Source organism: Dasypus novemcinctus, chromosome 3 (genome assembly GCF_030445035.2).
Source record: "Dasypus novemcinctus isolate mDasNov1 chromosome 3, mDasNov1.1.hap2, whole genome shotgun sequence".
In the NCBI taxonomy this organism is placed as follows: domain Eukaryota; kingdom Metazoa; phylum Chordata; class Mammalia; order Cingulata; family Dasypodidae; genus Dasypus; species Dasypus novemcinctus.
The window spans coordinates 49,002,238-49,030,159 of NC_080675.1; the positions used below are offsets into that span (position 1 = coordinate 49,002,238).

At 43.6% G+C, this 27,922-nt stretch overlaps 1 protein-coding gene across 2 annotated transcripts in view; it reads right to left on the reverse strand.

The window, feature by feature from the left end:
* Nucleotides 1-27,922, reverse strand: part of PRKCH (protein kinase C eta) — a 254,059-nt gene that overhangs the window by 24,613 nt on the left and 201,524 nt on the right. For both annotated transcript variants that reach the window (XM_012525622.3, XM_058293322.2), the window contains 2 exons: nt 1,203-1,341; nt 322-510 (listed from right to left, as the gene is read on the reverse strand). In XM_012525622.3, coding sequence (XP_012381076.2) covers nt 322-510; nt 1,203-1,341 — 328 coding nt within the window. The remainder of the gene's footprint in view (nt 1-321; nt 511-1,202; nt 1,342-27,922) is intronic.

The window sequence follows — 27,922 nt, forward strand, 5'->3', positions numbered from 1 at the left end:
GCTTGCTGTTGGGAGGTATTAAAAAAAGAAGCAAGGGGACTGGATGTGGCTCAAGTGGTTGAGCGCCTACCTCCCACATGGGAAGTCCCAGGTTCGGTTCCCAGTGCCTCCTGAAAAAAAGAAAAAAAGAAAAAATCCCAGGGAAGTCAATGTGGCTCAGTGGTTGAGTGCCAGTTTCCCACATACGAGGTCCCGGGTTTAATCCCTGGCCCCCAGTACCTAAAAAAATAAATAGATAAATAAAAAGAAGAAGATGCAAGAAGCACAGACAGCAAGCTGGTTTTCAGTAGGCTGAAAGCTGAATGGATGAGCCAAACTTACAGATTTTAGGATCCCTGTGGCATCTTCATGGAGCCAGGTAGGGTAGACCACTTCATCATTCAGTATGGCCTCAAAGAGGTCATCTTCATTTTCTGCCTCAAAGGGTGCATGGCCACAGAGCATCTCATAGAGCAACACGCCCATCGCCCACCAATCCACTGCAGGTCCGTAGAGCATTTCCTGGAGGATCTGTGCAAAGGGGGCAATCTGAGAAATGCTGTATGCATCTGATGAGCAAATGTACACGTTCTATTCTTAAAAGACCAGGGGAAATGATGGATTAAGGAGTGCCACAGTAAAATAATGAAGTCTCCTGTGCTAGCATAAACCTTTAAATTCCATCTGTATGGAGTGGTCTGTTTTCTCTGTGGTTAACTCAGAGGCACCTTCTCATCCAGGCCCGACCTAATCTTTGTGGTCTGCTAGCTGAGGGCCATATCAGGACAAGGGAATGGCATGTACAGAGGCAAATCAGAAAAGGTTTTGGAAATAAATCAAGCTAGAGGGAATGGGACACTGGGTTTTAATCATATGGGAAAAATTCAAGAGCTTTTCTTTAATTCTGTGAAATATGACTGGGATTAAATCATTGAGGGAGACTAAGGAAAATAAATTGAATAGCCATGAGCTGAGTATACTTGAACCTCATTCAAGTTAGAGCAAAACAAAACAAAACAAAAGAACTCAAACTCTTACTTAGAGGAACCTAGGACATTTTCAGTCATCAGCCACTCAAAGAGCAACAAATGGGCTGGTGTGGAGGCCTCAATTTTCAACCACTATCCCCAAAGCTGCAGCCCACAACAGCCGTCTATGGCATTCCCGGTCAGGGTTACTGGAGACCTCAGGTTTTGAAAGTTGCACCAAGCAGTTGCACTCACCTCTGGAGCAATATAGTCCGGTGTGCCACAGAATGTGGCCGTGGTGACTCCATTACAGATCCCCTCCTTGCACATTCCGAAGTCTGCCAGTTTACAGTGACCCTCGTGGTCCAAGAGCACATTGTCCAGTTTCAGATCTCTGAAAGAAGCAAACAGCAGTACATGATGGACCATCCACCTAAATGAACTGGTTCATGGGATAGATGATCAGACCAGGGTGGCCTGCTGTGACTTCCCTTCAAAAGAAACTTCTTTGGGCTATCAAATGCTTATGGCTTTGCACTGCAGGCTCCCCAGGGCTCCAGTTCACCTGGGTAAAAAGCTTGATCTCAAGTTTCAGAATTTGGCATAGTCACTAGATGCTGGGTACTTATGAACAGGCTCAATAACATACAAAAAAAGTAGGCTACCCCACAGAGTGTCACTTTTCCAGGGTTCTCATTTACCTTGTACCTATAAGAAACCCACCTACCCCTTCCCCCACCTTCTACTCTGGCATCCATCTCTACCCAGTGGAATTTACTTGAGTATTCATTGAGCAAGTGACCAATGTCACTTGTCAGGGGCTGTGACAGGCATGAAGAGTATAAAGATGATCTTTACCCCCATTGAACTCAGTGTAATGGGGAAACATATTTGTTGGACTATAAGCTTCATGGGGGCAGAGATCAGGTTGATTTCGGTCACCATTTTGCCTAGCATCATAGAGCAGTCAATAAATGCTTGTTAAATAAACATACATTGATATATACACACATGCACATATATATACACTAGCTCTTGCATCCTAGCAGAGGCAAGGCATGATGGAAGTATGAACCAAGCACTATGACAGAAACACAAGAAGGAACAATTTTCTTTCTAGTGGCAAGAGAGGAGGGCAGCTTCTTAGTTGAAGTGGAAATTGAGGGGGACTTAAAGCATGAGTCAGAGTCTCCCAGATGGAGAAGGGTGCATGAGGCTGCAGTGGGCAGAGGGATGGAGCAGGTGCACAAAGGCCAGAGGTGTGGGTGGGCAGAGTGGGCTCAGGGAGCTCCATGTGGTCCAGAGGGGCTGGAGAGCAGGGCCTGTGTAGGAACACTGGGGCCACCAAAGGTTCTGGAACTGGGGAGGAAAGTGAGGTCCAAACTGTAAAGGGCCCCAAATGCCATGCTAAAGAATTTTGACATTTAGGTTTTAGGCAAAAGGGATGAATTGATGCTCTCTAATTAAGGGAGTAAAAGGTTCCCAGCTGAACAGAAAAGATCAGCTAACAGCAATTTAGTCTATGTACAAGATCTTAAGACCCAAAATAGTATAGCAACAAATGGAATGGAAAGAAAGGGGCCAGTGAAGAGAGCTTTGGTGAAAGGAGAATTAGTATGATGATTAGTTTTATGTGTCCACTTGGCTAGATTATGGTGCCCAGTTGTTTGGTCAAACACTGGCCTAGATGTTTTGGCAAAGTTATTTTGTAGATGTGATTAGCATCTATTATCAGATGTCTTTAAGTAAAGGCCATTCTTCTTCTTTTTTTTTTTAAGATTATTTATCTGTTTATTTTCTCCCTTCTCCTCCTCCCCACCCTGCTGTTTTTGCCGTCTGTGTTGTCTTCTCTTCTCATTTTCTCTCCTCTAGGATTCACCAGGATTCAATCCTGGAGACCCCTGATGTGGAGAGAGGTTCTCTGTCAATTGCGCCTCCTCAGCTCCTGGTTTCTGCTGTACTTTACCTTGACTCTCCCTTTGTCTCTCTTTTGATGCGTCATCATCTTGCTGTGTGACTCACTTGCACGGGGCACTGGCTCACCACACAGGCACATGCGGACACTCACATGGGCACTGGCTTGCCACACAGACAGGCTTTCTCTTCTTCTTTTTCACCAGGAGGCCCCAGGGATGGAACCCCGATCTTCCCATATGGTAGGCGGAAGCTCTATCACTTGAGCCACATCCGCTTCGCATTATTCTTGATAATGTGGGTGGGTCTCACCCAACCATTTGAAGGCATTAAGAGCAAGAACCGTGGTTTTCAGTAAAAGAGCAAATTCTGGCTCAATACTATACCATCTACTCCTCTCAGTATCCAGCCTGCTGGCTTCCCCTATGGATTTCAGACTCAAGTGTGCAGCATCATTCTTACTGGAATTTCTGGTCTGCCTACAGATCTCCCACAGTCATGTGAACCAATTCCTTGAAATAAACCTCTTTATACACACACACACACACACACACACACACATATAATATATGCATAAAAACATACATGATACACACATTTCACATATATACACACTTATCCTATGGATAGCCCTGTTTGAGGCAATCGCTAATAAGGTTTAATGGCCTGGGATTCTGTCTTGGATTCCATGGGTCAGTGGGGATGTAAATAACTAGGAAAAGGGAGGAAAAAACACAGAATGTGTTTGGATTTGAGTTCACCCCAAGACCACCCCTCTGCTAGGCCCGATATCAGAATCTACTTAAGATAAGTGAGCCTTCAGTAGCAGAACTGTTTGATAAGAAGCCCTGGTAGCCTCGGTGCAGATAAGAACAGTCAGGCACTGATAAAACTGCCTGCAAATAAAAGGCAGTTCCTTTCTAAAATACTACGCCCACCAGTGTGGGCTTCTAGCACCTGGTTCTGCCATCACCATGTCTATCCTCACACTGTACACAGGGAGGCTTGTCACTGTGCCAAGCTGGGAACAGGTTCTGCAGACAGACCCGATCACCGGCCTCCCAGGCACCGCCTTGAGAGGATGGGAGAAGCAGCCTTGCCTAGTGAGTGCTACATTTCTGCTTTGCTCTTTAAAGGAACCACGTGCTCAGAGGCAAACCACATAGGCTTGTCAGTGAGAAGTAAGCTGCACATCAGCCAGGCAGTGCTGGGTAGCTGCCCTGGCCTGAGATTCACAGTTAACTGCCAGTGTGTGCAGCTGCCCTGCCCTCGGGCCTCCTGGGGCAAATGAATTGGGAGTGATGCTGTCCCCCCATATGGGGGTATCTTCACAGCAGCTGGAGCTGACTGCTGTCCTGGAGCTTTGGCCTCACTCCTGGCTCCATTGTCCTATAGTCCCAATCTAGGAATAAAAGGTCCACTGGCCTGCTTGGCCACAGGGAAAGGCTGGTCTCTTTCCAGTCCAGGATCATGTTGCAGCCAGAGGGGGCAGGTGATGACAGCCCCAGTGTGACCTGTTTCCACACTGCCCTGTGAGCTGATACAGCCCAGCCACGCAGGTCTGACAGTGGCCATTGGGACATGCCCAGGAATGAAAACAAGGGCCTGTTTTTCAGGAATCCCCATAAGTGTGGTTACTTTTTCTTGGCCCTGAACAACGGGAACACAGGACAGGGAGAGGCAGGTGTAGGCAAAGTACCTGCACCTGCTTCAGCACAGCAGACCCCTCTACTTCTGACTAAACCCACAGTCCACCCCCAAATCGGCCCCTCGCCCCCTGCTAGAGTCAGAATCCTTTTACTTCCCTCATAAGGGAGAGTTCTCAGTGGACTGTGATGTATAGAAACTGTTTCTTCTCTCATGTTGCCACCACTCATACACAACACGAGCAAAGCTTAAGCAGCCCACATGAGGGTAGACCCTAGAAAGCCCAAGGCAGGGGTGGGCTGTGAGGGTGAGGGGTCACAGACACGTGAGCAAGTGAGGCCGCTTCACGGGGCACCAGCTATCTGGAGACAGCTGCTCTTCCAGGAGGGATTTCAACCTTGGGGTGAGCTATCAGCGCCTGGGCGTCTGGGACTGATGGCAAACATTAGCCAGGGGCTGGCGGAGGTTAGAGATTAGAGTCTGCCGTCCCAGGAGAGAGCAAAGCTGTGGGGGGAGCTGCGCCTGTGAGTCCGGCTCTATCAACATCGTGTCCTAGGCCAGCAGTCCAGGCCCATGTGGTCCTGAGCCCAGAACACTGTGACTTTCTCACAATCTCAAACAAGGTGACTGAGTTTCTGAATTCTTCTAAAACTGTTATGCCTGCTAGGGTCTGGGCAAAGATTTTCTCAGGTAAAAGAAACAAAGGCTAACAGAGGCCCACAGCAGTTTTAAAAGGCTGACCTGTGATTGCTCAAGAGAGCTTGTGAATAAATTCCAGGTAAGAGGTTTGATCTGTTATTACTCAGCCGCCGTCACAGGTGGCAGGAATTGTTCAGGAAGAGAAAAATGCTTTGCAATCAGTTTTGCAAGTCACCCATCACAATCCTCTCTGCAAAGAAGTCTTGGCACACAGCCTCGTTGCTCAGCACACAGTGTTGAGCAGCACAGGGGATGGGATTCGATCTGGTCACAGACTGTCTGAGGGTGGAGAGGCAGGTTAGACACCTTAAACCTGATCGTTCAGTCTAATTTTAGACATTCTCAGAACTGTACGAGCCCTGGGGAAATGCCATTGCTAGTTTCTCACCACTTGTTATCTCCTAGGACAAAACTCTCAAATTGGGATCCCAAGGAGGGTTCTATTAAGAGCAAATATAATGCCAGGTTGTCAATTCTGACTTCAGCTAAATTATCTCATACCTCCACTGTGAAGTCTTTCTTGATTTCTCCAGACAGATACAGCCACTGTCAATGCTGCTCCCTTTAGCACCTAGTTCTACTCTCTGGGGAAGCACACCCTGTACACTGGATTCCAGAAAGCATCTGTCTCTTGCCTTCAGAAGGGTCTGGTTTTACTCCTTTCTAATGCTGGCTCGGAGTTGGCAGAAGGCTTCAACCAGTGAGATGAAGAGAAGCATTTCAGGACAGCAGTGGAGCAGCCCTGGACCTCTCAGAGACATCTTATTTTCAGGGGAAGAAATGAAGTTCCATAAACATCACTGGGATGTTTGTTCCAAAGCAATTAAACTTATAAAAAGCCACATGTTTTACCCCCTAGAGACAGATCCCACGGGGAAAAGAAGAACCCTGAAATATAAGCTCAAGTTCTTCTCTTCAGGGAGGCAGGAAGGGCAATTATAAAGCCAAGAGGCCCTAAGCAGAACACTTTCCCCCGTGCTGGCTTGCATCCAAATGGCAGAGCAGAACACTGAGAGGGGTAAAAACAAACAGAACAAAAGCCACCCTATCCTCCTGAGCTTCATTTGAAATATGCAGAGGTCAGTTTTTGGCTTTGGAGGTCCTTGGCTTCCTCTGCCAGCATGTAGCTCAGCAGCCAAACTTTACAAGGCTACGTCCTGAAGATTACAAGTTCATACAGGGCAGAGGCTCAGATCACAGAATGCCAAACATGTGACCTCCAGCTCACCATTCATTAGCTCATTGAGCACTGGTACTTAATAGCTATACCTTTTGTCTTGCAAGCATAGAAGGGTAGAAGGTGTTAGTTTACTGTCTCTGATTGCCTGAAAGGTACATTGTTCTTGCTAGGCAATCAGGACTACTTAAAATGCCCACAGTAGTTTCAGAGAGGATTCCCAAGTGGTTGAAGACAAAGGAGATTCAGAAATTGAATTTACTTTGGTTCTGCCATGAGCTACTCTGAGAGTAATAAAAAGAATGACACGAGTCTTACTGTTTAGATCACTGGAATCAGTTACTCTGCCAAAAGAAATAAAGAAAAGTGAGTTGAAAGCTGGCTCTTTGACCAAGAATGAATTATATATTCCTATGGAGTCTATTCACCCTCAATAACTATTTTCAGTGTATTTTGAAAAACTTATCATGGAAAATTTCAAACGTATGCTAAAGTACAGAGAATAACAAAACAACCCCTCAAATCCATAGTACAGCATCAGCAGTTATCTGAGCACGGCTCATCTTATTTCATCTACTTATCTTTCCTGACCCTTCAGGTTATTCTGAAACAAATCCAAGATATAAACCACCTCACCAATAAGTATTTTAATATCTGTATCTGAAAGACAAAGACTTTTTAAAAGGGCAACTTTGATACCAGCATCATAGTAAAATGTTTTAAAAATAATTTAATATTATAAAACATACGTCAGTATTTATTTGCCTGTTTTGTATGTTTTGTGTGTACATATGTATGTGTGTGTGTGCATGTGCACCTGTGCAGAGAACATGAAAAAAGCTTTTGGGGATAAGAATAATAAGTGGCATTGGTAGTTAATACATATAGAGTGTTTACCAAATGTAAGCACTTTATTCATACTAACTTATTTTTGGGCTCAAAACCACCCTATGAAACAGGTACAATCATAAAGGGAGTTAGTGGTAATGTCAGGATTAAAAGTCAGTTCTGCTCATTTCCAAGGCCTGGGCTCAGAACTCATGACACGTCTATCTAGGGTGCAGCTGGCAAGTCCTCCTGGTAGATGGTTTCCTGAGAGGACTTCTACCAATTGAAACAAGAGCCCTGGGTAGCACTAGGACAAAAGATGTCTTCTCATTACTTCACTATGAAATGCATAACTATTCTGCAAAAATACGCTTTCTTTTTCCTTTGGGTTAAATGGATTTTATACAATCCTTGATGGTACAGGGATAGGGGAGTACACAGCAAATCTCTCTTTGGTGGTGAAAGATTTAGAAGATAATTTGCTGTCCTCCACAGGTTTTTTCAAAATTCCTTCAAGAAGGAAAGGCTGGTATATGGGCAAGGGTTAAGGGTTGTCATTTGACAAGAGAATGAATTTGTATCATAATCATCATTTCACAACAGAACCATTAAGGGCTGGCTTGTGCTTTGAGTGTCTGGGTTTATATAAACTTGAAATGTTTTCAAAGCAAGATTTGTGGTAAATTTGGTAAAAGAATTTTGAGAAGTGACTGAAATACTAAAAGCCTAAGATTTGCATCATGAGTTAGACAGCAATGCCATTCATGTACTACCTAACACACTCTATTCATCCATTTACTGACCCAACGAATCTTTCAGTATAGTCCAAGAGGCAGACAAGGAGCAAGGAGCTAAGGATAATAGTAAATGAAGTGGGCACAATCCCTCCCCTTGTGGGGCTTGAAGTCTGATGGGAGATGCAGACAATCAGACAATTGCATGAATAAATTTACCATTATAAATTGTTACAAGTGAATGATGAAAAAAAGAAAAGGGTATATATATTGGGAGGAGATGACCTAGCATCAGGGGCAAGTTTCCCAAGACAGTGATATTTGAGTTGAGCTGTGAAGATTATTAACAAAGTGAAGATGACAGAAGGGGAAGTAAGGAGGATGAAGAAGAACCTTCCAGGAAGAGGGAAGGGAGGTGAAGGGGAGCATAATACAGTAAAGAAACAAGACTAGAGTGGCTGAAGTCCTGCAGGCCAGGGCAGGGTGGCATAAAGAAGGCAAGAGACAGCAGGAGCAAGATGAGGCAGGATCTCACAGGCCAAGGCAGTGAGGATGGCAGTCTTTAGCCCAAGACCAGAGAAACGATTGGAAAGTCTTACGCATGAGAGGGATGGCATTAGTTCTGTCTTCACGCAGGGCTCCAGCTACAACATGGAGCATAGATTGGAAGGTCAAGAGTGGACATGAGAAGCAACTGGAGTATATGATGAAGCTATTGGAGTACATGATGGTGGCCTGGACTAGGGTGGGGGCAGTGAAGGTGGAAAGAAGGGGGAAACTAATGGGATTTAGTAATGGAAGGATGTGGAAGGTAAAAGAGAAGGTGGTGTCACAACCATATTCTGGTTTACAGAATTAATTTTGTTCGTATTTGAGTTTGAGTTATTATTATTATTATTATTATTTTTGACATTCAAGTGGAGATGTTTAAAGGGCAGCTGAACACACATGGTTGGACCTCAGAGGAAAGGGCTGGGACAGAAATACAAATATAAGAGTCATTAGCTAGCTGTGGATGAGTTCACCTGGGGAGAGGGGATAAAGAGAGGAGGAGGAGGTCTGGGACTGAGCCTTGGGAAGAGTAAGAGCATCCTGGGGATAAGATCCCTGGTCTTTTTCACACTGACACCACAAACACTAGGGATGGGTCCAAACAATTATACCCAGAGTGGGACCAGCAGATTTGAGAGCCCAGGGAAGCAGGGGCACAACTAATCTGTTTCCACATGGGCCATCTAGAGTCTTGTCAAGATTTAAAAGGACTACAAAATGTCAACCCTGTATATTCAAAATCCCTGTGGTGTGGAAATTTGAAGTCTATCATATGAATTCATTTTAGGTTAAACCCCTAATCTTTGCTATCTGATGCAATGTTCTTGTGAGTGCATACTTAAGCATTTATTTTACAAAGATGTTTGTTGATGCATCACTTATAATAGCAAAATTTGGAAACAAGCTAAATTAATTAATAATGGGCATATATCCATAGTGTACTCATGACAGAATTTTATGAAAATTGCTAAAAATACAGGAAAAACTAAAAATGTAAAGATATTTTTATGACATAATTATGTCTTCTGAAAATTATTTTTTATTATAAAGATTTTTGAGAATATAAAATTCAATCATTCCTGAAAAAAAAATGGAGAAAATGATGATAGGTTTAGAGTCTTTGAATCTTTTCTTCTAAATGCTGCACTAACATGACGTTATGAGGTAACTTGACATTTTCACTTAACAAATGTTGTGGACATATTTCTGTATCTTATAGATCTGCCTCATTCTCTGTAATGGTTATATATAATTCCACTATAAAGATGTACCGTAATTTAATTAGTCCCTCTCTGTGAACCTTCAGGTTCTTACTAATTGTTGTACCTTCAAATAATATAGAAATGAACATTCTTTGCACACTTGTGGGAGTGTTTATTTAGGATAAATATCTAGAAGTGGAAATTCTGTGTCAAAGGATTTAAGCATTTAAAATTTAATTAGATGTTGACAGGATGTCCTCCAAAAAAAAAGATGCATCAACTTTATACTCCCACCAATAGCATATGAGAATGCCCATTTCTTGGCCTCCTTTTTCAGGCTAAATGTAATCATCCTTATAATCTTTGTCCATCTGCCAATGAAAAATGATCTCATTGCTGTTTTAACTTCACTTCTTGACTATTAATAAGGTTAAGCTCATACACGTTCTCTCTCTCTCTAAATATGCTTAATGGCCATTTTATTTCTTCTGACTGTTGCCTATTCACCTTTTATTAATTTTAAGAATTGAGAGTTGGTTTTTTTTTTCCCCAGAAGCACATTACATATTGTGGATAGTAAAAATTTATTATATATCAGTTACAAATATTATTGCCAGATTTATTTTTAAACTTTATTTATTATGCTAAGTTTCATATTTTATATTGTCAAATCTATTGTTCTTTCTTTGATAGCTTCTGGGTTTCATGACTTATTTATAGGTTGATACATGTTTAAGGAAAAAAGCAGGACACAAAATTGTATTTTCAATATTCTCTTAATTATGTTATAATTGTGGGGGAGAGGAAGGGAGAAGGGGGCAAAAAGGAGAGAAGAAATGAAAGAGAAAGATTAAAATTATATTTCTGTGCGATTTGATTATGAACGATTTTTATTTCCCTTTTTTTTTTTTGGTATCAGGGCCGAGGTTCAATCCCTCATATGTGGGATTGACCTCATATGTAGGAGGGTGACGTCCAATCACTGAGCCACATCAGCTCCCCTGAGTTGGTTTTTTCATTCGTTTTCTTATTTATTTTTTTGTTTCTAGGAGGCCTGGGGGACTGAACCCAGGACCTCCCATGTGGGAAGCAGGCATTCAACTGCTTGAGCCAAATCTACTCCCCTGTATTTCTTTAAAATCCTTGTAGGAATCATGTATTTCTTGGATAACTAGGGAAAAAATCACTAAAACATAACTATATAGTTTGACTTTAATCCTTTTCTTTACTTTCTTTGCCTTTTAAGGCCTTAATATCCAAGGAAGGCGAAAAGAGCCACTGGTAGGAATGGAAAGAATTTTTTAGGAACTCTGGCTGCAATGGCATGTTGAAAAATACCATCTTACCAGTTTAAAGAACTTGCACAATGTGGACTCAACTTGTTGCTATAAGCTCATTTTTCATCAGTGAAATTTCCTAGTGTCCACTATATACATCATTGTTACAGGTGGCATTCATATTTTCAAGAGTCCCATGATGTGTCCCATAGACTTAACCTATGTAAGTATGAAAATGAGGCCCCTGCTGAAAGAAGCAACATTACTAATGATTCAAAGAAATTGCCATGTCATTTCTACTCACGAAATGACACTCTGATGTTTGTGAGACTGGCACATCTATGAAACAGGTATGTGAGACATGAACATTCATTATTATGAAGCAGAGCCAAAGAGCCTTAATTTTCTAATGAAGGGAGAAGAAAAGTCAATATAACAATTTCCAACCCAAAAAGTGTGACCAAGGCTTCTCTGAGGCTCTTTTTCTCCCATCCCTTTATCCTTCCTCCCAGCAGTTACTTAGGCTGAGAAATGATCACAAAATTGACTTCTCTGCAAGGCTGGCTATTAAAACAAGGCCAGGAACTCAGAAACTAAGCCCCACACTCCAGGTGTTGGTCTCCATCCAGTTCTGGGTGTTTGATGCCCTTCACATGCAGGCAGTGTGTCCCTACCTTCACCACTACATATACATGGGGCAAAGTTAACTTGAGAAAAGGGACCCAGAGGTTTCCCCTCACCTACTCTTATGGTAGGAAAAAATGTACAAAGAAAACATTCATAGATTTTCTGGACAAATACAGGAGGAAATGAGTTTGATTAATGTCCATGGTGTACAGGATCCTATGCCTCCTTAGGGCCATCAAATAAATGAGCCATCAAGCTGGCAGTTTAGCCTTCTAATTTTTCCCCCAACCTCATATCCCCCTCCTCCTAGGAGGGCTGAAATTCCCTGGCTGAAACAGCACAAATTTATTTAGTAGCCCCTTGTAGTACTTCTGTTTTATAGTTGCCAAGAAAACCTCTCTCATCGACCCTCCTTGCTAACAGGTTTCTTGCATTATACTTGCAGATGAATTCAGTGATGAAAAGCAGTGAGGCAGGATGGAGGATTCCAAGAAAGACAGCAAAAGGTGATAAACTCTCGGCCATTCAGGGGCCTCCTGAACACTGGGGCCAGCGCAGACAACACAGCATGCTGAGGCCAGTGGTACAGTTGGATTTGCTAGTCCAGGGCAGAATAAAGGAGTCAACAAGCTGACTCCTGACTCAGTCCTCAGGCTCTCCAGTGGCACACTGCCATGTGCACCTGACCCACAGAAAGCAACCTGCTGGGGTGGCTTTCCTCCCTGGCCATAAAAGTCCATCAAGGAAATGGGGCTTCTCTTGTGGCTAGTTGCTCAAGAACAAGAGCATACATAGGATCAGAAAGCCATGGGGGCATTCTGAGATCTTGCAAGCTAGGGACAGGATAAGAAGGTGAAGGAGAAGGAGGAATCAGAACTTCCTTGAGCAAAAATCTTGCTCGGCCTTTCTTGAGCAAAAAGATCCTAATCATAACCAGGAGCAGCTGGGAAGTGGAGTGGGGATGGACAGGGGCGGCTGGATTGTTTATTTTGGTTTATTTTCTTTATTCTGGTTTATTTTGGAGACATGGCACCAATACTAATGAAGAGGTTCACATAATGATACCCTATTAAACAACAGAGAACATTCAGCAGCTGGTAAATTGTAGCCCATTATCATCACGGCTATTATTGTTGCTATTATTTGGCTAGCAGTGGAGGCCCTTGTCCTCAGAAAGATGAGCCAGTCAACTGAGCTGCCAATACAAATACACACACCAACAAGTGCTTGGATTGTGAGACAATTTAGCCTGTTTATTTGTGGCTGGTTCTCTCTAATGGAAACACAGGGTTATTCTTACTAGAGGGACACAGGTCCTGAAAGCACTAAGGCTGGTTCTCTGAAGAGAGGAAATTGCAATGTCCCTGCTTTCCTGGTGTCAGAACTTCTCTTCAACTTGGGAAAAACAAGCAGCATGTATTGTTATAATCACCTAATGTCCAAACAAGTGGCCTTGCATGATGTGTGGAAGGGGCTGCAGATACTGCTAGGAGGGGGAGGAATGCTTCACAACAGGAAGCAGCAGACTTTACAGGACCCACCTCAGGAAGGGGTGTTCAGGCTGCTTTTGGCAATTGGCTAAACAGAAACCTTCGCCAGCATTAGTAATGCCTTATATAATATCGGAGGGAAGACAGCCTTTTGACCTGAACCAGAACTTCTGGTCACAAAAGTTGCCTGCTATGCCCATCAGAGATCAACCCTGAGCCATCTAAACAGAGGTCTTTGAAAAACCCAAGAGGGCCCTTGGAGTTCAGAACCACTCCCTGGTCTTGGGAATTAAATATGTACCTCACATTTTAGTTCTGGATTATAGTCGGTCTTGCTTCTTTCTATTAGGTTTTGCATAGAAAGCCTTGCTTCCACCAATCAGATTGCAAACTCCACGGTTAGTCCTGGGCTATTTCCCAGGTCTTCTCCAGATTATTCATCACAAACACCTCAGCTCATTTTCAGGGAACTTTTTAAAAATGTCCTACTAATGCTGGGCACATACCATAGCAAAACATGCAAAAGACATGAAGTTTTCTCTTTGAGAGAACTCCCCAATACTTCCTAAGCACCCACACTCTCTGTCCCGAGAACTTTGCTTTATACCCATAGAACCTAGATTTTGGAAGACATTCTTTAAATATTTGAGAATTTATTATGTGAAGACATCACCCAAGAATGTCCTCTATTTTATGTGGTAGTATTATTCTTAAAAGTAATCTAGTAAATGTATAAATATGAGTCATTATAATTTCCTAAGATCTTAAAAATAAACAATTCACAAGCCAGGGGAAAGTTATTTTTCAGCCTATGTCTTATGTTAGTTTAGAAAGCAGCAGCATGCCTGTAAGCAAAAGTAACATGAAGAGACATTTGAGGGCATTAACATTTTTTCTTGCCTAAATGGTGAACTAATCTTGACCCAATAAATAATGGCTATTTCAGGGTAGTTGGTTTCCCTGGCAACTCAGTTTCTCTGTTAAAATGTTTTTGCAAGGTGCTAGACTTTAATCTAAATAGATGAGTGGGTCACTAACCCTGGATTTCAGTCTGTAAGTAAAAGTACAGCAACATCATATGCCCATAGGCACATTACAGAAGCAATTAAAGACTTTTTGCAAATATGCAAGGTTAAATAATAATAGGGCACATGTTACTTTTTGCTGGGGAACTAGAGTCCACGGTACTGACCTTAGTTGGTAACAATTCCAGAGGGACAATCCTGGAGAAAGAGGAAATCTAGACACATGGCCAAAAATGGAGTCCTGCGCTGCAAGACAGAGGCCAAAGCAAATTCTCACCTATGCTCTTAGAGAGCAAGATGGCCCCAGGTCACCACCATCAATCTGATTCCTTCCCTCACCTCCATGTATCCTTGAGGAGGTCACTGTACCAACTTCTCTATGTATACCTGACACCAACAGGAAGTATAGTGTGAGGTTAAGGGCATAGACTATGGAGCCAAATTGCCTGAGTTTGAGTCTTGTCCTTGCTATTAACTAGCTGTGTGATCTTGAGCAAGTTACTTAATCTCTCTGTGCTTATTTCCTCATCAAAGAATGTAGATAACTACAGTCCCTTCCTCAAACAAATTATGAGTTATTATATGTGATTCCTTAGAACAGTACCTGGAACACATTATGTGCTATAGAAGTCTTAGCTATTATATTTTCACTGGTAAAGAACAGATAGCACCTGCATAGCCTATTGCTAAAGGCTTTTATAGGCATCAAAATCAGTAAAGGCTCTAAAAGAACTTTGTAAATATCTACTCTAAGCTTTTGGATTTTGGCAGGGTGGTCTATTGTATTATGAAGTGACACACCTATTCTCTGGGTAATAGAAGAAGGGACCATAGTGGGTTGCTCATACAATGCCAGGCCTGAGTTCAGTACATCAGGCAGTGACCACAGTGTCTTAAGAGTTAGATAGACTCCATCAGCCATTTTTGCTGAGATCAAATTCCAAAGTGTCGTGTTATAGGAACTAAGATCTCCTTTCAGTATCAGCAGCCCTGATGCGTACAACAATAGGTCAGCCTAAGTTGAGGTCCATCCAGTCCCATCCTGGGCTGGCAAACACCAGGCAATTCACTCACCACAAGCCACCTGTTCCTTAAGGCAGCAAAAGCTAAAGGAGAATGGGGAAGTCGCTGAAACCTGCTGCAATCCACAGCACCTACAGTGTCTAGAGAACTTTATTTCCATCTTTTGGAGAATTAAAATTCTTAGGAAATAAAGCAAAATTCCCAGGAAGTGACTTGGCATCTGGGGCTCACAATGCAATCAAATAAACATCGAATGGCATAGCTGGTCTTCATTTTCTAACCTCTCCTTGTGCCTTGCCTGGTTATTTAAAACATAAACTCAACAGTACATCAGAGTTTGATACATACAGTGGTATGATAAAGCCCAGATCTCGCAAGGCCACCCTCAGGAGATGCTTCCTGTTTTTCACTGTTGTTATAAGCAATGCTGAGATAAATTATATCTTTCTACAAGTCCAAATCTGTTAATATTTTTTTCACCAGGAATTTTCGCAAATAAGCAATCAACTCCCAGAATTAAGTCTATGTTTAAGAATTTCTATCAATGCACTGGTGTTCACCTTCATTTCCCACAGGAAGCCAACAAAGGTCATGGGGACAAAAAGGAGAGGGTCAACAGAGAGCACCAATTCCAATCCTGCCTTAGGCTGCTGTTTTTTTATGATTTTTATTTTCCTAACTACAATGCAATCTCCCTGAGGGGCTCCCTTCAGTGTCTGACACAGTGATTTACAGAGCGTAGGTCCCTAATAAATCCCTTCTTTTGCCATCCATCTGGATCGCTTATGAGCTGTAGTCTGGATTAGGGAGGACATGGTGAATTATTAGGAAGTTGGAAATATTCTGGGACCGTGGCACCTCACCTGGGACCTTGGAGATGACCTAAGACCAGGACAGAACCCCAGGGGGCCTCTGTGGCTCTGAACACACCCTCAAGCCCACCCTCTCTAGAGTCAATACTTTCAAGATCAGCCTAGAGCCAAACTAATTTCAAGAGATATCCAGAAAGGACAAATTTGTTGTGCCAGGTGACTGCCTGTTAATGTTTGGCTTATGTAAGAGCAACCTTTGTTCTTATAAAAGAAGGATATTAAAATTTCTATCAACTGCCTAGACAGGATTTACATGAATTTAACAGGCTCGTACATGTCACAGTGAACTCCCGGAGTGGCTTCTGTCATTAAGACGGTGACCATGAGCAGAAAGTACAGGTTGGCTGAGTAGAGCAGGGCAGTGGGGTTGCAGCGATGTCAGTGCTCATCTGGCTCTCAGCTCCCCCACACCTTCTGAGGAACACGTTTCCTGCTCTCTCTTCCGAGGCAGCACGGTGGAGCGGGCGTGCTGGACTGGTGGTGTTATCTGGTGTGCTGTGTGGTCAGACAAGGGTCAAGGACACTTGTTCTGTGTCAGGGAGCAGAGCTTCTAGCCTCACCTTTGTCTAAGTCTCCGGGTCTCATTTTCCTCATCTGTACAATGACGGGATCCGACCAGATGCCCCCCACTCCAACTTCTCACATCCAGATGATCACTAAGAACTGACCAGGACTCCTCCTGATTATATGTAGAACTAGAGTCCTTTTCAAAGCCCCCACTGCAACTGCCGGCCATGTTGCACCTGGATTACTGCATCTCCTTACTGGCCTATCTTTTTATAATCCTTTCTCCATGCTGTGCCCGTTACTTTTGTCCAATACAATTTAGATCTTGACACTTACATGCTTGGACCCTTGGACAGCTCCTGCCAGGCTTAAGCACCAGAGCCATCCACCCCCGGCCTCTGCCTGTCCTCCAGTCTTATTCTCCCCTTCCCTTTCCCCTTTGCTTTCTGAGTCCCAGCTGAGCACCACAGGCTCTGCCCTCGTATGCTCTCTTTTGCTTGGAGCAGTGCTACTCAAAGTGTGGGCCCCCCACTGGAGATGGTCTGCAATGAGGCAGGGAGAAAAATGGAGAGCAAGCATGTGGAAACTTTGAGAACTACTTGGTAATTTCATTCCTACTGAATCTACTGATAAAAATTTGAACTTCTAATTTGTCTTTTTCATTTTATTTTCTAGTAATTTTCTTTTACTGCATTTTGCAGAAATATTGGTCCCCAGTAAATTGAGAAAAATAATTGGTACATCGCTATAAATAGAGGAGCCCTAGCGAAGGCACATTTCTTCCTGCTTTACTACTGGCTGGTTGCTTCATTCTCAACCAGAGCCTTTTCATCTGAGACGCCTTCTCCATCCCTTCGCAGGACAAGTTCGGTGTCTCTTCTCTGTGTGCCAACGGAATTCAGTACCAGTTCTAATTATAGCATGTATTGCACCGACTGTAATTGTTGGTTTCCCAGCAGGTGTTTTCCCTGCTTATTTCAGCTCTCTAAGCTTGCAACAAGGTGCCTGGCACAGGGCTGAGTCATCAATTCAGTGCTGATTGAACTAAACAGCTCTAAGTTTCTTACCCTACACCGGGGATTATTAACCAGGGGTCTGTGAGCTTGAATTGAAATTCAAAAAAAACATTCTTGTGGGGATGTGTTGGTGTGGGTGTGATATATTTATTAAATAATACACAGTATAGTGTGGAGTTAGTAAGGGGTCTGGGGCTTTCACCTGACTGGCAAAGGGGTTTGTGGAACAAAAAAGGTTAGGAACCCCTGTCCTACACTTTAGTTGCATTCCCTTTATCTTCATGCTCCTTGAATGTAAAATCCTTTTGGCCCAGACAGCCCTCTCCAGTATCTGTGGGGTGTTCTGTACATACTGTGTGCTAACGAAACGGGAAAGAAATGATGAGAACTCCTTTCTGCATCTGATGATGGCTCCTTTATGCCAAGTATTCAATGTCACTGTTCCTTCTATAGCTCTCAATCTGGTCCTAGAGTTACTATAAGAAAAATGGGCTTGTAGATACAATAATCTGTGCCTAATGTTTGTGTTTGGTGAGTAACCATTCTTACAACAGTGTGGTATTACATATCAGACAAGACAAATCACCCCTGTACATCTTGTGTAAAATTAAAAGGTCAGTCTGGGAAGAAAAGGAATAATGAGATTCTTGAAGTCCTTCATCAGGTTTGAAAAGCTCATTTGATGGTGATTTTCCAAAAGGCTTTTCATGGGAAATTCCAAGGCCACAAAGGATGGAATATTACAGGGAAAACAATTTAAAAGTTCAGAAAATCCTTTAAGCCCAAATTGAAGAATATGATTCCCATCACAGGGAACTAATTTCTTTTTGAAAGGTGATAAAACAAAAATTCCATTGGGGTCTTTTTCAAACTGTTATGCTGACCATCTAGCATTTCAGTCTCAAGAAATGCCTGAGCCCTATGAGGCAGAGATGGGGTGCTGGTATAGCCCTAGTCGGCTGGCTCTGTGTTTCCCAGAGAGAGCAATTCAGGAACACATTTCCAGAACCCCAGCCTCATGGATTATACTTCCAGATTTTCCCTCTGACACCTTGGAAAAATTCTCTCCCCACTCTCTGCTTCAGATCCGCATGTTTAAAAAGTGGTGATATAATCACTTGGCCATTTACAGCGCATAACGTGAAATCCCGCCCCAAGAGCTTCTGATCCAGAGTCAAGGAACCTATGCTCACTTAAGATTAGAAAAAAGGGAAACGGACTTTGGCCCAGTGGTTAGGGCGTCCGTCTACCATATGGGAGGTCCGCGGTTCAAACCCCAGGCCTCCTTGACCCGTGTGGAGCTGGCCATGTGCAGTGCTGATGCGCGCAAGGAGTGCCTTGCCATGCAAGGGTGACCCCCGCGTAGGGGAGCCCCACGCGCAAGGAGTGCACCCGTGAGGAAAGCCGCCCAGCGTGAAAAGAAAGAGCAGCCTGCCCAGGAATGGCGCCGCCCACACTTCCCGTACCGCTGAGTACAGCTGAAGACAACAGAAGCGGACAAAGAAACAAGACGCAGCAAAAAGACACCAAGAACAGACAACCAGGGGAGGGGGGGAAATTAAATAAATAAATAAATCTTTAAAAAAAAAAAAAAAAAAAAAAAAAGATTAGAAAAAAAATCAAGCACGCCTGCGGTCACCCCTCGGGCTGAAGTGTGGTTTGCTGGCCTGGCGGGGGAGCAGCCGCGGCAGGCCAAGCCGCTGCTCCCATAATAGGGTGGCTGGTCGGTCTCACCGCCACCCCTGAAGGAAGCTCGGCATGGGCGCAGAGTGCCCTCGGGTCTCCCCTTCTCGGCAGCTATGCTTCCACGGCCGCCCCTCCTCCCGGATGGCGCCACACGATGCCTTGTGGGGCGGCACCCTTCTTCTTCTTTCTCCCTGCGCAGGCGCAGGGCAGAAAATTCCAGTCTGCCCTTTTCCCCTCCCCCGACAGCAGCAACAGCCAGGCGTGGGCGGGAAACTCAAGTCTGCCCTCCACCCCAGCAACAGCAGCCACCAATCCCTAAACCCTGCCCCTTCCCCCAGCAACAGCGACAGCCAATCCCTAACCACCACCCCTCCCTCGTCCAGTACCGCCCACTGACCTTTCGCCGGCAACCAATCAGAACAGGGCGTGGCTTCGACCAATCAGCCTTCCCCAGCCCCTATAAAACTGTTGCCTCTCCCTCAGTAAAGTGGACTTGCGTGTTTACCTTGTCTCCGAGGTAGTTCTTCTGCCGTGCACCCTCCAGTCCTGAGAGCCCCCGACAAGGGCCTGGCCTCCCTTGTCCCCAGTTCGTCGCCTGCTTCTCCGGGCGACCCCTTTGTCGCCGGCTTCGCCGGGCGACCCCGTCAGCCAAACCGCGCAACCCCTTGTGAGACCGATCCCTCATCTGCTGCCGGACCGACCCCTCGTCCCAAGCGGGACCGACCCCTCGTCCAGAGCTGGACCGACCCCTCGTCCGCAGCCAGACCCCACCTCTACCGACCGAGCAAACCGTCGCACATGCCCTAGAGACAGGATAAGTGATGTTTTTCCCCTGTCAGAAAAGGGACCCTAGTCCTTATTCAAATAAGCAGCAGAGAATCAACAGGCAAAAAAATTTCCAATATTCAAGATCTGAAAAAAGAATTTTAGAAAAAGAAATTTTCAACTGACTGATCTAAGTAATCTACAAGCAATCCAGTTCTGCCTACTCAGTTAAACCAATGTTTCACTTTGAGTTTTATGGCCATTCCAAGCCATATCTGCCTAGATCCCGTTGACACAGACGTGAACCTGAAATTTTGATCTGGGTTATGTGACACATTCCTGGCTGGGAAGGTGGTGCTATCTCCTTCTGTAACTTTCCACTGAGGCAAACGAGGTCACAAGGGCCAGGCGGTGGCAATGGCAGGGCTGTGTGGGCAGAGAAGCAGATGCCAAGGCGGAGCACATGCTTTCTTTTCTGCAAGAAGGATTTATACCATCTGAATGGCACATGCGGGGGAGGCTGTGCACCTTTGTACTTTGTGCCACAAAAGACTCAAAGTGGCCTCTAAGCCACGCTCTCTTCTTTTTTGTGCAGTTCAGGAGGCAAGACGCTTACTCCACCCTGCCAACTTTCAAAGGTCAGGTCTCAGAGCCATTGGAGAGGTCTGGCCTGTTTTGGGTTGGGAGTTGCTCTAACCTGAGTCCTGGGCTGGTCAAAACCAGGTATGATGGGGTGGGTGGCCTTGGCTGGAACTCTTTGCTAGGCAAGCTCTGGAGCAGGCATTCTGGAGCAGGCAGTTATTTGTGCTATATAACAGTTCCCTGCCCAGGGGAATCTTACACTGGCAAGCCATAGGTTTGGTAACTCTAAGTCTTAACCAAGGGGAGACAGTTAAATATGCCATCAGCTGATGTCTGGGGTCAAGGAAAACCCTCAGGTATGTGAAATGGGAGAACTGATGGCTCTACCTGAGTTATGAAATCCAAGTAAGAGTTCACTATGTGCTATGACTTGAGGTGAATCCAAGGCAACCAAGCACAATCCTACCTAAGTCTCTAACCATTCCTTTGTGGTCCCCTCCTCCTCTACCCTCCCTTAAAGGGTAGGTGGTTCTCTAAAGGTTCTGTTCTTGGCTCTTGCCTGGACTTACTTCTAGCACTACCGCTAGACCACAGGGTGCCTTTGTGCAAATTAGAGAAAAGGTTCTTTCTCAAAACATGTTAGAAAACTGTCATAAACATTACACAAATCTACGATGACTAAGATGGAATGGCCCACCCTGGAGTTGTTCATGCACCATCTACCCAACTGTACACAGCTACACTGCTTGATTCTCTACCTTTGTAGCTGAATCCTATGGATTCAAATATTACCCTAGGCAGGGGGCTCCCAAATCTAAATCTCCATTCTGATGTTCCTCTCAGGAGATCCAGACCTGCATTTCTCACTGCTTTTAGGGCCTAGCTCCTGGGGGTGTTTCAACCCTGCAAACACAAAAGGACACTGAACTTTACCCAGCTGCTGTCCTCCCTCAGTTGAGAGCTTTAAAAGTCTCCCATGCTGGGAACCTTGGAGACATCTTTAATGCCTGCTCCTTGGTCTTCACATCTGTTCACCACAGAGTCATCCTCTCAGTTTTTCCCATTGCTCATCTCCTTTCTCTTCTCACTGTCACTGGCTTGCTTCAAGACTTGACTATTTTCTTGTCTCCTACCTGAACTCCTGGCTTCCAAACTTCCTCCTCTGTACTCTATTCAACATACTGTATTTTTTTCTATTACTCTCTTTCTCACAAACCTCTGATGGCTTTTATGGGCCCAAACTCTCCAGCACAGCATTCAAAGTCTTCCATGATCCCGCTCCCCTCTACGTCAACTGCCATGTCCCTCTGGCTCCTTCCCATGCATCCTGTCCCCCAGCCATCCTGAGTCCTCACGATTCCTGAGCACAGGACACATTCCTGCCTCCATGCCTCTGTCCCTATTGTTCTATCTGCATCGCACGCATCTTCCTATTTCACGGTTTACTGGGAACGTACACATTCTTCAAGGCAGGCTCATATGCCATCTCTTCTCCAAGGCCTCTCTGGTCTTGATACTTTGAGCATTTACAGCACCACATATTGTCAATATATGTATGCACCTGGAACCCCAACAGACTAAATCCTTGGGAGCAGGAATTCTGTTTTATTTATCTTTCAATTTTCAGAGCCAAACGCATTGCACAAAGTAGGTGCTCAGGAAATGTCAAACTGAGAAACTGAATAGTGGAGTCCAAAAAGTCCATTGATGACTTAGTGATATTCTCCTCTGATCCTCCATATCTTCAAAGCAGTCAGTCAAATGCGTGCACTGCAGTATTGCAGAAGAGGGCTGCGGGGGGGCACTTTCCAAACCATAAAAAGTCAAAATTAAAACATAAGCATATGTTTACACCATAATACACAACGTACATTAAATGCAGTTCCTGGAGACTGCAAGCTTTGGATTCGGGCTAAATGCCAGCAGGATCGGGACCTTGGAGAAATGCTAGCAAGATTCAGGGGCCTCTTTCTTGAGTCCACTCCTACCTCCACACAGCAATCCAGACCCTGGATGGCCCAGCCCCATCACCTGTGCTAAAGGCAAATTACAGGAATCTGAACATTAATCAGAATACTATTCCACCAGGTTGGGGGAAAGGTAAGGACTTAGAAGGGAATGAAATAAGAACAGGATGCTTATAAATCTAGCTAGTGAGCTAGTGTGGTCTTGAGAAAATAACAGAACACTGACTAAATAAAATAATTCCCTCAAGCTTCGCTTTTCAGGATATATTCACAGAGTCGAGAAACCAGCACAAAAAGACCATTTACAATGCAGGGTCTCATCTGCAAGATAAACTACATTGCCTTATCAGCATTGTTCATCTTTACTTTAAGTCATATTGGGACATCCAAACCCACTCTTACCTCAGACTGGACCCCCAGTTTCTTGGAAAGCATCAATCTCCCACTATGTAAGCTGGGGAGGGGAAGACTGGCTTTGCTTTTCTGACACAGCAGAGAACGCTTGGGTTTGCACATGTTGCTTCTCCCTGCAGAGACCTGGCTAGACCATACTAAAGAGAAGAGCTTTCAAATCCAGCTGATCATATTGCTTATCCACCAACTAGGCTCGGGCTTCCTCTTCCCTTTTGCTGTCTCTAGGAAAGTCTTAACAGTACCCTTAACTTCTGTGCTGAGAAAGGGAAAAAAAGTCCTTTATCATTACCTAGAGCAGAAAAACTCCAACCTCTGTATCGCCTTGATGATAAGGTCTGTGCCAGCTCCCTCCCTTCATGCTGGGCAAACAGGTAAATTCCTCAAAACTACTGCTCAAGAATCTTGGCAGCTGGTAGTCCCTTGCTTTCATCAAATCAGAGTGTACTCTATAATCTATGGTTTCTGGGAATCAAGGAAACACAGTGGTTATCAATACCTATTTCCTTTGCCAACCGCTGTGTTAAAAGTTTGGGGACCAAAGGGAAGGAGGTTCTAACAGGGAAATGCAGAGTTTATACCTTCACCTTCAGAGAAAACTGAGTCTGTGGTAATTCTCCTTGAAGACTAATGTCTTTTACAAGGGTTGGTGGAAGATTACTGGCCTGTAGGAACTTTCCTATTCAATTAAGACCAGACTATTTTATTAAACATCTGTTCAGGAAGAGCCACTGTGAGCTGACGGGAAGAAGCAGCAGTCAAGTTCCGCTTTCTTTGGGCTTCTCTTTTTTTCTCCTTAGTCTGAGAATAAAGAGCCCACAGGGCATTTGATGGAGAGCCTCTCCAACATGGAAATCAATATATCTGGTTCTCTAGGAGATTTACACTTAGTGCTGAGAGCAACTTTCTGGGACAGTGGCAGCACGTGGGGGTGGCTAAAGAGAAAGGAATATGAGTTTTCCAGTGAGAGTCTACCCAAGAATCTGGGGAGTTAGAACTTGGCTTGGGATGGTCAACATTGCACACCAGAAGGAGCCCATCCTTGGACTGGCACGGGCAGTGACATCCTTTATCCCTGCCCCCACCCCATTTGGGGCTGGGGCTGCCACTGCCCCACTGATTCCAGGTCCTGGGCCACAGGGTGGTGAAGTTCCTCCTGCCGATTCACGCTTGAGCACTATGCTAGTTTATAGAAATTCTATGATGAAAGACACTATTCCTGACATTTCTCCAAGCACTCAGATTTTCCAGTGGACTTCCTTAAACACAGCCTTTCTGTTGTCCAAACTGCAGAGGAATAGCTCAATGTTTCCAAAGTGAGGTGGAAAAACTCACTGTGGTTGGAAAATTCTAACACCGCCCTCATTTTTTTTGAGACACCCACAAGGGAATCTACTGAAATGTAAGGCAACCAGGCCTGGTGAGCACTGATTTGAAGCTAAAGGACACCAAGGACTTTACAAGATGCAAATTAGTGGCCAGAAAAACCTACAGACACTTCCTGCTGGTTGGGCCCCGGCCCCTTGCCTTCCTTTCTTTTTAAAAACTGAACCTTAGTTGTATAGACATGTGAGTTCTAATCCAGTTAGAAATATAGAACTGGAGTGTCCTCACTAGTTTCCACTCTGAAGATATTTGAATTTCAGACCCAGGGTAAAATATTTAAGGCATTCGGAAAACAAAAGGAGAAGCAAAAAAGAGATGAGAGAGTATTTCCTCTCTGTCTCATCTTCCTTTTCTTCAGCTCTATGGAATAAAACTACAAATGAAAAACTCACTTATTTCCTTTCATATAATTTTGACAACTGGAAGGTTTACACTAGACTATGTGCTTTCCCAGGGCAGGGAACTGACCTGTCTTGGTCACTATCATACACCCAGGCACAAAGTAGGTCTCAATGAACACTTGTGGAATGAATGAATGAATGAGTGATTAAATGGATGGATGGATAAATTAATGAAGGAACAAACTTGTGGTTCAGCATATAGAAAGGGGACTATAAAGTTACAACTATAGACAAATTTATACCTCAGGTAAATATATTAAAATATCATGCAAATGAAATAGACTATGGGACTTAGGGGAAAGCAATTTTTCTCAATGCATTTTTTAAACTAAGGGAAAAATATTTTTAAATGGTTTAATGATGAAATTTCCAATTCACAGACCAGGGGAAAATAGTCCTTGAAAGGAAAATGCTGACAGAATTCCCCGCCTACAGAAGAGGACCTCTCTAAATCTGTAAAAATACCTTCTTTCCTTGACCATCTTACATATGAGAAGGTTTAAGAGGCTGACACCTCTGTGTAGGTTGACCATGCAAACACTGCCTGAAATGGGACTCTGAGGCCGAAAGGGTCACTCTTCATAATTATGCCAGGATCACAGGAGTAAATTGGGACGTCTCTGGGCAAACTAAGACACGGGTTGATCCGTCTCCTCACCATGTAAAATAATCTAAGCCTATTCAAGTTAAAGCAACTTCTTGAAATTGTTTACATGTTGAAATGTTCCTTCTTTACAAGTTTTCATCTTAAGAATTAATTCTTAGAAAGTAAAGCATCTTGACCTTCTCTTGTGAGTTTTCAGCTCTAGAATTAACTCTTAAGACACAAAGTGTGATACATGTCACACTTCCTGGATTATATACATCAAATGAGACACTGTGAAAATACTCTGTACAATGAGTCCTCAACTCTGCCTCTCCCTTTTTATGAAAACAGAATGTAAAAATATACAATAGATGCAACAAATTGAACAAAGCACAACAACCTCTCAGATGCACAGAGATAAAGTCGTTTTCACATATTTATTTCCGTTGGTAGTGCCACAGCACCCAGATTATATTCAGGCTTTTCAACCATAAACGCTTCAGTTTTTCCGATTCTTGCTGCCAAAGCTGAAATGCCAAGAAATGCTGGGAACCTGGCCTGCAATTATCCACACTTCATATTTTACATTCAAAAATCCAAAGGAATAAGCTGTGGAGAACAGAGTTCTATTTCTTAAATGGCAGCTCAACAGATATAGCACTGGAGTTCTCTTGAGCTGGGCTGGGGATTTGCATAGGGAGAAACTAACAAAGACCTCTCAGATTCTCCCAAGTCTGTGTGTACCTTACCTTCCTGGCATATGTGGCGACCTCGGCTAACTTTTCACACTTTTTTTTTTGGTTGTTATTTTTCAACCTTCTGAATTACTCAACCAGAAAAAAAAATTATGGGGGAAAAAAATTACCACACCACATGTAAGCCAGTCATAAGGAAACTCAGTTACCGCCTCTGACAGGTTTGAACCTGTCTATCCACAGATGAGAAAACAAAACTTCTGTGTTCTTTAGGCTAAAATTATGTCCCCTTCCTTAGAGGAGCAGTAAAGCAGACAGCCCCACAGGATTCAGACTTGAAGATTGCTTTGTCAAAATTCTCATCAGCTTTTAAAATTAATTTCATGGCCACAGTGTATTTTGATCCATTCCATCCTCGAGTATGTCAGTTAGGGGGAAAAAGCATGTATGCACATTTATGTATGTGTATATGCGTGTGTGACAGTGATTTCAAGAATCAACACAAGAGAAACGAGTGCCTCAGGCAGGACTCATAATGACAAGACATGTTCTTATAAAGGGTGAATTTAGTGACTCAGTGTCACCTGCCTTCCCCTATTGCTCAGTCTCATTTCTTAGTCAAAAGAGTGTTAAAATCCTCACTGGGTCAAGTTGGGAGGGGCAAGTTTCACATTGCTTGGCTTAAATTAAGATTTAATTTGCCCTCTTGCTTAATTTCCAAGATTTTGTGCCAGTGGTGCTGCCTCCATATGTTCTTAGGGAATAGGATCTCTCTTATGATTTCTCCCCCTTGACAGTGCTTGGTCCAGTGCTTTGCAGAGAAAGGCGTTTGAGAACTAGCTAATGAGTGAGCAAGCTGCTTCCATATTACAGAAGACATTATACAACCACTGCAGAAGTATGTGCTGCTGTTCTTTAATCCAGTTATAAATAATGATCGAAGCAAGTGTGCTACGTGTAGTTCTGGAAATAAATCTCTTTGCAGCTAAGTAACCACAAATAACTTTTATAAACCTGTTACATGATCTAAACAAACCTGTACAGGTATCCAACAAGAGACACAGAATTCTTTACAGTGCTTGAATCCTCACCCATAGACCCTTCTGAAAAAAGGGGGCTGAACTGCTACCTTTTCATCAAGGCTTAGGAAAAACCTTTGTTCTTCAAGTATATAATATACTATCATTTGTGTTTCTACAGGTAATATATTAAAACACAGAGCATTGACCATTTCTGGAAGGACACACAAGAAATGGGTAATCAGTTGTCTTGGGGAAAGGGGTATTGGAAGGCTGAGGACAGCGGTCTAAGGATTTAGCATCACCGAAATAATTTAAAACAGCTAAAAATTATGCCTTAACTCAGCTAATTAAATTAGGTTGACATTGCTCTTTAGTTAATAAGTTATACCACATTTATATTGATTTTCTTATCACTTATCTCCCTTAATGTTTCCCCCAACCAAGTGTTGGATCAGTTGCTAGAAATAAAACAGAAATGAAGAAAAGAGATAAATCTCTCTGTGCACTAAGGGATACCAAGTGCAACTTAATAAAAAATAAGAGCTTGACACCAAGCCTTAATGTAGGCATGACAAATAAGTGTAAAGTATGGGGCTGCTGGCTTTTCATTCTGCACTCCCTGGAGTAACTTGTCTTCCCCGCCTGACTGATTCCCCATGCTTTACTGGCCCCCCCTTCTTTTCTTCTGCCTGTAACACATTCCTTTTGCTTAATTCTTTTTAAAAAATACATTTTCAAAAATCACAAAAGTAACACATTCTTGTCACAGTGAGATGATACAAAGATAGAATGAAAAATTAATAACTGTTCACCTTGCCCAGTGGTTTTGTTTCTGCTCTTCCACAGCACTGTCCATGTAGATATCTATGAACAAATGGCTTTTG